At 42.0% G+C, this 11097-nt stretch overlaps 1 protein-coding gene across 1 annotated transcript; it reads right to left on the bottom strand.

The window, feature by feature from the left end:
- Positions 1-394: 394 nt before the first annotated feature.
- LOC124669674 lies at positions 395-2672 on the bottom strand. Its single transcript, XM_047206243.1, has 2 exons — positions 2432-2672; positions 395-720 (listed from the first exon to the last, which is right to left on the bottom strand). Exons 1-2 carry the CDS (start codon positions 2644-2646, stop codon positions 396-398), a joined length of 540 nt encoding a protein of 179 aa, XP_047062199.1. The 5' UTR covers positions 2647-2672; the 3' UTR covers position 395.
- Between the last annotated feature and the right edge of the window lie 8425 nt (positions 2673-11097).

Genomic DNA, 11097 nt, shown 5'->3' with positions numbered 1-11097 from the left:
CAACATAAAATGTCTAGATGTACATGTAAAAATTTAGTTGAGAATTTTTTGACACTTCGAAATGTGGATTCACACAATGAGAGCAAATGCTCCTATGAGCCAAAGTGCATTTCCCACAATGACACCCAAATACAAGCTACACCATTCAAAAAAAAATACAAGCTACACACACTGCACCGACTGACACATGAGTGCAAGCTACTCTATATTTTCGAAATCCACAAATCCACAATGTGATGACACACTACAACCAACAGCTGGGAACAAGATCGCTTGAGGTCTCCCAAGTCACAAAAGCAGTGACCTACCACGAACACGCTACCACTACTATACTACCACCACCATTACCATTCTGCTGATGACACAGACTTCCAGGCGGAAACGCCTTCCAGACTTCAGACGCAGGACTCGTTCGCCTGCTCGAACCGCTCGGCTTGGGCGGCCGCGGCGTCCTCGGAGCCGAGCGCCTCCAGCAGCAGCGCCTTCACCTCCCAGGAACCGAAAGGGAAGCCTGTCCTGGTGTAGGCGTTGATGAGCGCCGCGCTTCCGTGCTTCACGAGCTTGGCAAAGGGGCTGCTGACGTCATCGGTCCTCATGGTAGCCTCCAGCAGGGTAAGGCGCGGCCCGTACTTGTCGACGGACCTGGAGCCGAACACCTTCCACACCGCCGCTTCCGGCGGGACAATGTTGGGCCATTGCTCGGCTCCACTGCTCCAGAACCTGCGGCATTACCACATGAAGCAAGATAAGGGCTTATTACTACCAGAAACTTGTCGTGTACAGCTGAAAATTAAGTTACATAAAATGGCAATGCTTCTACTGATGAAGTCTGGACATAGCATCATAGGGTGTAGATTATGGAACTAGCAGGTTAACATTACTAAACCTGAGATAACCAACCAGTATTCTGCATGTTATGCAATGATTTTTAGACATGGTATTCCTTTCCCTACCAAAGTAAGTTGCTTAAATTGGCTCATAAGATACCGTAACATGCAGACCCTTACCAGAGAATGTCCCACATACACAAGGCCGCAACATTTATTCATCACAGAATGACCCACAAGCCCACAACTTAAAGCAGAGCACCGGAAGCACAAAGCAGAATTACATGAGCGCAATCAACGGAATGGACCTAACTTGCCTTGATGATCACAAGACTCAACCCATAGTACTTATCATAGTTTGTTGATTCAGTACCATAGGCAGTTCAGAAGAAGTACTGAAGTAAGCTCAACATTCAGAAATTCTGCTATAGATCAGCTCCTCAATATTCAGTTAAACTGCTATTTGTATCGTGGAGCAATATGGATTACTACAGAAAACATACTAAACTGCCACAATAGTCACTTGCTGACATGCTTTTCGTTCTAACTAGATTATATGGCTTGACCGTTATCGTAGATCCATATAGAATGTGAGAACATTTAATACTGAAAATGTACCCTGTTTTGTTGAAAAAAAAGTACCCTGCACTTTAATGTGTATTTCCTTTCCCTACCTAAAAGGTTGCTAAAATTGGATCATAAGCAACGATAACATGCACCCTTAGCAGAGAACGCCCCACAAGGCACACGGCCACAACACTTACTCATAACAAAACGACCCACAAGAGCACAACTTCAACAACCGGAGCGTGGAAAGCACAAAATAAAATTACATTAACTCAATTAATGAAACCGGCATGACTGCTCACAAGACACAACCCAGAGTAGTTATGATAGTTCAGCAGACGTGAGCTCAGTATTCAAAATAACTGCTATAGAACTGCTCAATTTCCATATAAAGTGCCATGTCGATTCTGGAGTGTACCATGGGTTACTACTCCAACAAATATACTAACACCACCAGAGTAGTCACTTGATGACATGTTTTAGTGCTAACTAGGCGATACGGCTTAACCATTGCTGTTGAATGCGAGAACAAGCTAGTACTGAAAATGTACCCTGCATAGTAGATACTGAAAACCTTGACAGGATGATTACATGGACCGTAGGTTGGCTTTGCACGTACGACAAGGGATTTCATAAAAGCAGATTACTAAAGGCTGTGGGCTCGCAAGAGACCACACCATTCTTGTAACCTACTAGTGCATATTCCGCTGGACCTTTTAGGATGAAACACCATTTTTAGATCTACCCAGGGGCCAAAAGTGGTCGCTTTTGTGCAGACCGTAAGGCTGAAAATTTACACTCTTGGAACTCCTCGCAGCCCACAGATTTACTGTTCCCCAGCCGCGTTGCACACTTGATTTCTGCATAGTGCTACCCTAGATTTGATTCCTAACTTAGCACAGTAGTGAGTAGCTGAGTGGTGACCATTAACTACCATATATTGGTAAAAGAATCAAGAAAAAATGCAATATTTTTCTTAGTTCAGCAGGGGGAGCCATGAATCGATACAAGAACTGAAATGGGGAGCGTGTGCTTACTGGGGTGTGCATCGCCCGACTGCTCTGGTGTAGAGGTACCCCGGCCACGCCCTCCTGTGGCCGCGGGCGCCGTCGGTGACCCCTCTGCTGCTGCTGAACCCCTCCTCGTCGGCCTCCCCGCCAGCCCTGCGATACATCCCATTCGCCGCCCCGAGCGACGAGCTGAGGACAAAGAGGAAGCAGGCCGACGAACGGAGGAGCGCCATGGAACCCATCTCTCTCTCTCTCTCTCTCTCTCTCTCTCTCTCTCTATCTCTCTGCGCCTCAGTGCGTGTGTTTGGCTGCTTGCTGCAGGCTTTGGAGTAGACTGGAGCCCAATTTGAAACGACGATTCACGACACTGTGCTACGCTCCGCTCTCTCCTCCTTGGGATGTGCGTGCAAGGGGCCCAACCAAAGACTGATGTATTTACTAGTCATGCCCTCTGTGTGAGATTTTTGCGACCGCCCGCTCTCTGCACACGCTTTATCGATGCGTGTACACGGCTACACGGTACACCCACGCTGCCTTAAAAGAATTGCGATTGGATTTTTATTTTTACAATTACATCTTTGTTTATTACTCCCTCCGTTCACAAATAAGTGTACATGCGAGTTTTCTAAGATAAATTATGAAATGAAATAGAAAATACATTGGAAACATGCATCTCTCCTCCTTAATTCTTTCACCTCCAATAAACTAAGTGCATGTAGAAAACAAGAAGAATTTATGCTTAATTGGGTTTGATTTTCATGCGATGAGAGAGAAGCAATTAAAGTGCATTGAAAAGATAGAAGTACACTCTTTTGTAAACAAAATTTAGGGCTAGATGTCCACTTATTTGAGGATGGAGAGAGTACTCAGTTTTTTTTGATAACTTGTTTATTACTCAGTTATTCGTTCGGAAATAATGGTCCATATATACGTATATAGAAAGAGTCGAGTCATCTATTTTCAAACAAAAATTATTAGATTATTGGGCAATTTTTATAGTGAGTTTAATTAGTGAAAGCAACATTACAGATGCAATACTTAATTATATACATCAAACGAAGCGCGATCATTAGATCTGAACATGGAACTATTAGCAGTGCTAGGTAAGAGAAGATGAAGACGTACATCGCAACCGGAAGGTCGCTTCAGCAGCAACATTGCCACGGTCATTCTTGATGTTGAACATGGTGTTGTCGAACATGCCGTCGGATTTGTCGAGGAAAGAACACGAGCAACAGCGAGCAGTCGCGGTGAGACGCTCCCAAAAAAACCTTATCATCTACCACTCGGTGCAGGATCTAGACGGACGGGGTTTCAGAGGCCTGCTCTCCCGAAAAGTCGTGCACGCAGCCGCCGATATGAGAAAGACTAGAGAACGATGCAGCAAAATGAACTTGAGATAAGAAAAAGAGAGGAGAATCGAGTACTCCACATCTGTTTGGTCTCCTGGTATAGCCTGTGACAGCAGCACTGATCTAACCGGCACGCTGATGACCCACAAGTATAGGGGATCGCAGCAGTCTTCGTGGGTAGTAAAACCCAATTTATTGATTCGACACAAGGGGAGACAAAGAATACTTGAAAGCCTTAACAGCGGAGTTGTCAATTCAGCTGCACTGGAAACAGACTTGCTCGCAAGAGTTTATCGAGTAATGCAGCTTTATAGCGATAATAGTAGTGAAATAACATCAGCAGAGTAACGGAGACGGCGAGTAGTGATTATAGTAAACAGCAGGATTAAAATACCGTAGGCACGGGGACGGATAACGGGCGTTGCATGGATGAGAGAAACTCATGTAACAATCAAGCGGGGCATTTGCGGATAATAATAAAACGGTGTCTAAGTACAAAGCAATCAATAGGCATGTGTTCCAATTATAGTCGTACGTGCTCGCAATGAGAAACTTGCACAACATCTTTTGTCCTACCAGCACGGTGGCAGCCGGGCCTCAAGGGAATCTATTGGATATTAAGGTACTCCTTTTAATAGAGTACCGGAGCAAAGCATTAACACTCCGTGAACACATGTGATCCTCACATCACTACCATCCCCTCCGGTTGTCCCGATTTCTGTCACTTCGGGGCCATTGGTTCCGGACAGCAACATGTGTATACAACTTGCAGGTAAGACCATAAACAATGAATATCATGATGAAATAATAACATGTTCAGATCTGAGATCATGGCACTCGGGCCCTAGTGACAAGCATTAAGCATAACAAGTTGCAACAATATCATCAAAGTACCAATTACGGACACTAGGCACTATGCCCTAACAATCTTATACTATTACATGACCAATCTCATCCAATCCCTACCATCCCCTTCAGCCTACGGCGGGGAATTACTCACACATGGATGGGGGAAACATGGCTGGTCGATGGAGAGGCATCGGTGGTGATGATGGCGATGATCTCCTCCAATTCCCGTCCCGGCGGAGTGCCAGAACGGAGACTTCTGGCTCCCGAGACGGAGTTTCGCGATGTGGCGGCGTTCTGGAGGGTTTCTGGCGACTTCGACTTCTCTTCGTGCGTTTTTAGGTCGAGGGCGATAAGTAGTCCGAAGGAGGGCGTCGGAGGTCGGCCGAGGGGGCCACACGCTAGGGCCGCGCGCCCCCCTCCTGGGCCGCGCCGCCCTAGGGTGTGGGGCCCTCGGGCCTCCACCTGACTTGCCCTTCTGGCTCCGTGAGTCTTCTGGGAAAATAGGGCCTTCGTATAAATTCCGAGGTTTTTCCTGAAAGTTGGATTTCTGCACAAAAACGAGACACCGAACGGTTCCGCTGAAAACAGCGTTAGTCCGTGTTAGTTGCATCCAAAATACACAAATTAGAGGCAAAACAATAGCAAAAGTGTTCGGGAAAGTAGATACGTTTTGGACGTATCAACTCCCCCAAGCTTAGCTTATTGCTTGTCCTCAAGCAATTCAGTTAACAAGCGAGCGATAAAAGAACTTTCACGAACACATTTGTTCATATGATGTAAATATTCTCATGCTATGGCTAACACTTAGGCAGTTCATAATAAGATACATGCAAATAAGATCATCTAATAGCTATGTCAATCATGGAAAGGTACCAACAATTAATAATGAGCATCATGAATAATGTATATAAGCAGGATTGCAATGTTCATAAAAGAGTATGATAGAGTGGTATCTCGCTTGCCCATATTTGATCAGCAAAACATAAATGCTCAGGCACCTCTGAAGTTCATATATAGAAAGACTAGAAATAGTGATTGACAAAGATAAAAGCATCAAAGTTATACCACAATCAATCATATTTTGAGGCAAGCATATTATACTAAGAATGACAGCTGTGCTCTCAAGAAAGTGCTCAAAGAAAGGTTGGAGACTCAATCTAAAAGTAAAAGATTGACCCTTCGCAGAGTGAAGCAGGGATTAACATGCGCTAGAGCTTTTCATTTTTAAAACAGGAGTAAAATTGTTTTGAGAGGTGTTTGTTGTTGTCAACGAATGGTAATGGGTACACCAACTACCTCGCCAACCGGACTTCCAAGAGCGGCTCCCATGAAGGACGTTATCTCTACCGGACAAGGTAGATCATCCCTCTTCTCTTTTGTTTACACACATATTTTAGTTTTATTATGGGTGACACTCCCCCAACCTTTGCTTACACAAGCCATGGCTAACCGAATCCTCGGGTGCCTTCCATCAATCACATACCATGGAGGAGTGTCTATTTGCAGAATTAAGTTGCTTACTAATGAATCAGAGCAAAACATGTGAAGAGAATTATTAGTGAAAGTTGATTAATTGGGGCTGGGAACCCCATTGCCAACTCTTTTTGCAAAATTATTGGATAAGCGGATGTGCCACTAGTCCATATGAAAGTCCGTCAAGAGTAAATGACAAGGTTGAAAGTTAAACACCACATACTTCCTCATGAGCTATGAAACATTAACACAAATTGAGAAGCATTTTGAAGGTTTAAAGGTAGCGCATGAGAATTTACTTGGAATGGTTTGAAATGCCATGCATAGGTATTTATGGTGGACACTCTGGAATAACTTGGTTTTCATGTGTTTGGAAGCACGAGCGGCGTTCCCGCTCAGTACAAGTGAAGGCTAGCAAAAGACTAGGGAGCGATAAATCAAGAGAGCAGTAACGGTCATAATCATGCTTGCGGCAAAATAAATTAACTGAGGCATAAAAGTGATACCAGAACTCTGAAGCAATGTAAATCATCGAGGCTTAATTGACTTTTGTTCAGTCATATGCATGCGTGAGCATGTGCCAAGTTAATTCAAACGAATTATTCAGAGGAGGATACCACAATATCATACTTATCTATGAATAAAACAATGCAAGCAAACATCCATGACATGCTACTCATATTGATAAATTGGAGCTAAACATGAGAGATCATGAACTACTAGACTGTCTTAAATGACATATACCTCACATGAACCAACTAAGCATGCTCACATGGATGAGTATATGTACAAAAATGAAAACAAATAGTCTTTTTGGGTTTTCTTATAGCAAACTAGCAATAGCAAATAAAGCAAAACAAATGCAAGAAACTAAAGTAAACAAGTGGTGAAGAGAAACAACAGAAATATTTTTGGTCTTTTTGTGTTTTAGGAAAGAAATAAAGCAAGAACAAGAAAATGAAAACTAAAAGAACACAGAAAAACAAAATGGCAGAAATCTGCCAAAACCTGACAGCAGTACAGAAATCGATTTTTACAAAAATCTTCCGTTGCTCAGCTCGAAAAGTGTTCAACTAATGAAAGTTAGATAACAACCTGGGGAACATGCTCAAAAATTGGCAGCTCAAAATAACGTTCTTGCTGTGCGCACGAAGTTTTCTAGTAACAGTCCAGAATCTGTTTTCAGGCAGCACTTCCCCAAATATCATCTCCCTCTCATTAGAAAACCACTCAAAGAAACTAAACAAGTATGTACAAGTATCCAGCAACCATAATATGCAAAGAATGAGTGATGCCGGTATACCTCCCCCAAGCTTAGGCTTTTGGCCTAAGTGGAGATCAACCCCAGCGAGGGTCTGGGTTCCACGCCGGTGGATCATACATGGCGTAGTCATAATAACGTACCGATGCAGAAGAAAAGCGTGGAGGCTCCTCATGCCCAACTTGTTGATGCGAAGAACTTGCTGCATCTGATGACGAGTCGAGGTGTTCCTCGTCCTCCTCCGTGTTGTCCCTTGCATGATGGCCATCTCTCTCTATGTATGCCTTCAGTTCACCTTCCGTGACTGACCAATCCTCCCTGGAATCAAGGTTAAACAGAGCAGGTGCAGGCAATCCTACTAATTTTTCGAGTTTTCTTAGTTATTCTCCAAGATTTCTTGTAAAATATTATTCTGTAAGACAGGTTGCTCAAATTAGACGAATCGAAACAAATTCATGCTTAATCATGGAGACTATGTCAAGTTTCTCTATGGGGAGCTGAATATCAAGATGGTGAGGTTCTACATCATGCATAGCTAATAAGCGAGAGGCGATGAGACCTCCACAAATTCCTCCCTTCTCACGGTTAGTAGCAAGTCTGTTGGCTATCAAAGCACCCAAGTTATAAGTCCTATTACCTTGTAATGCAGCAGCTAGAAAGGCTAGATCCTGGATAGATATTTTACTTCCATTCTTTCTTGCTAGAACGCACTTGGTGATGAAATAAGCAAAGTAACGAATAGCTGGGAGGTGAATGCTACTGATTTTACCACCATCCTCTGAGAAGCTTCTTCCATGACAAATCATCTTGAAGAGATCCAAGAACTCTTGCGGCGATCCCCTTATCTTCTCGCATGATCCCCATTGCGGTACTTTGATTGCTTGCACAAAAATCATTGAATGGCAAGTTGACAGTTTTATTATAAATTTTGTACTGGAACATGGGGTTAGATCGTGACCAATTGAATTTAAAATCCTGCACTACTGACATAGTCAGTTTTGCATATTGGCATGGTTCACCATCAACAAAATCATCCAACCCTGCACGAGAGATTAGACTTTGAACATCTTGAAAGATCCCTGCACTTCTCATAAAATCCACGCACGGGTAGTAAGCGGGGTATACTCCTTCTTCGCGGTGAACTCTCATGACCTGTTGCACCTCCAATTCTTGTTGGTTGAGTTGGTGCCTACTCCCTTCCATTTTCTGAAATATTTTCAACAAACACTATAAAATTTGATTTGGTGACATATAATTGAGGGAAACTACCATAGGAACTTGCTAGAGTACTAATCATGCATCAAAACTAGTTTCTACCACTTAGAACAAGCATGCAAGCTCACTAAACATGTTACCTACAGCAGCAAAATATTCAAGATATATTCCACCAAACAAAATTCTACTTGGATAATCGAAGGAGTCACATACCGAAGAGAAAATGTACCAAATCTCAGACAGAAATCTGGGCTGAGCAAAGAGATCGAGAAATCTGGAGTTCTTGAGCAAAAACAAGAGTGAGAGGAAGCTGGTGTCGATTTTTTCGGGAGAGAGAGGAGTGTGGGAGGAAGAGACCAGGGTGGGGCAAAGGGGGGACCCACACACCAGGGTGGCGCGCCCCCCTTGCTGGCCGCGCCGGCCTGTGGGGTGCCACCCTGGGGTGCCCCACTGGTCTTCCCCAGGTGCTCCTAGGTGCCTCGTCGAAAAATAGGACCAACGGTATAATTTTTGTGAATTTTGAAAACTTTGAAAAATGCACATTTCTGGGTATTAAGTTTATTATTCGCGGCCGGGAAATTTTTTGAAATCTCTAATTAACTAAGGAACTTTGCAAAATAAAAGTACTACAGCAAGTAGAGCAAGTGGAGGAGGAAAGAGATGTTGTTTACCTCCTCCATGCATATAAAAAGTATTTGTTAACAAGGTTGATCAAGTCTTGCCACCAAATAAATTTTACATAGCATAAGAAGAAATAAACCTCAAATCAATCATGTTACCTTGAATTGTATTGTTATGGATCCAATTACAAGAGTTTGATATTCTTCTTTAGGCTCATATATAGGACAATCAATAGTTCCCACTTTGATAGTTCTCACATTAGAAATTGTATTAACTCCACACGCTTTCTCAATCCTCTTGGGAAAATAAACGGTATGCTCCCTATCATCAACATTGAAAGTAACCTTTCCTTTATTGCAATCAATAACAGCCCCTGCGGTGTTAAGAAAAGGTCTCCCAAGAATAATAGACATATTATCATCTTCGGGCATTTCCAACACAACAAAATCGAGTTAATATCAAGCGGTTATTAGTAACTTGAACAGGAACATCCTCACATATACCAACGGGAATAGCGGTAGATTTATCGGCCATTTGCAAAGATATATCAGTAGGTATCAACTTATCTAAGTAAATTCTCTTATAAAGAGAAAAAGGCATAACACTAACACCGGCTCCCAAGTCACATAGAGCAGTTTTAACATAATTATTCTTAATAGAACAAGGAATAGTAGGTATACCTGGGTCGCCCAACTTCTTTGGAACTTTGCCATTGAAAGAGTAATTAGCAAGCATAGTGAAAATTTCCTCATTGGGGATTTTCCTTTTGTTAGTAACAATATCTTTCATATACTTTGAATAAGGAGGCAATTTAATAGCATCAGTCAAAGGGATTTGCAAGAATAAAGGTTTCATCCAATCACAAAATTTATTATAGTGTTCTTCTTCCTTTGATTTTAGTTTCTTAGCAGGAAAAGGCATTTTATTTTTCACCCAAGGTTCCCTTTCATTACCATGTTTCTTAGCAATAAAATCTTCTTTAGTATACTTTTTATTTTTATCTTGCTTTTCAGGTTCATCTTCAACTTCTTCTTTATCAGAAACGTCATTCTTATCATTACCATTATTATTATCATGTTCATTACCACTTTCGGTTTCAGCATCGGAAATAGAAATACTATTAGGATCATTAACGAGTTCGAGAGGATTCTACAACATTTTTATGTTTCTTCTTCTTTTTCTTAGAAGGAGCACTAGATTCAATGCGTTGAGAATCTTGTTCAATTCTTTTGGGATGCCCTTCGGGATATAGAGGATCCTGGGTAGAGACACCACCTCTAGTTGTTACTTCATAAGCATGTTTCTCTTTAGAATTATTTTGTAATAAGTCATTTTGCACTTTAGTGAGTTGATCAATTTGAGTTTGAACCATTTGAAAATGTTTAACAAGCATCTTAACATCATTGGAGGTTCTCTCCACAATATCATGCAAATTGCTAATAGCTTGAGAATTTTCCATTAGATGATTCTCTACTCTCATATTAAATTTTTCTTGCTTAACAATATAATTATCAAACTCATCTAAGCATTGCGCAGGAGGTTTTGAATACGGAATATCTTCCCAAGTAAAGCGCTGAAGGGAGTTTACCTCGATCATGGATGAAGGGGGAATTATCTCACATATATCTTCTATGGGAGGTAGATTCTTCACATCTTCAGATTTAATACCTTTCTCCTTGAGAGACTTCTTGGTTTCCCTCATATCCTCATCATTCAATTTAATTAAACCCCTCTTTTTCAATATTGGCGTTGGAATTGGTTCAGGCGTAGTCCAATCATCATGATTCCGGCCTATTTTAGCCAATAATTCTTCAGCTTCGTCTGGAGTTCTTTTCTGAAAACACAACCAGCACAACTATCCAAATATGCCCTAGACTCAATGGTTAGTCCACTATAAAATATATCAAGTAGATTGATACGTC

This window comes from Lolium rigidum, chromosome 7, assembly GCF_022539505.1.
Source record: "Lolium rigidum isolate FL_2022 chromosome 7, APGP_CSIRO_Lrig_0.1, whole genome shotgun sequence".
Taxonomy (NCBI): domain Eukaryota; kingdom Viridiplantae; phylum Streptophyta; class Magnoliopsida; order Poales; family Poaceae; genus Lolium; species Lolium rigidum.
Note: the sequence above shows the minus strand (reverse complement) of the source record. Positions and strands in the feature narration are given on the sequence as shown.

Coding starts and splice junctions, on each gene's coding strand:
- LOC124669674 (XM_047206243.1), bottom strand. CDS start 2,646: ATGGGTTCCATGGCGCTCCTCCGTTCGTCGGCCTGCTTCCTCTTTGTC. Junction 721..2,431: donor GTCGGGCGATGCACACCCCA/GTAAGCACACGC, acceptor GTAATGCCGCAG/GTTCTGGAGCAGTGGAGCCG.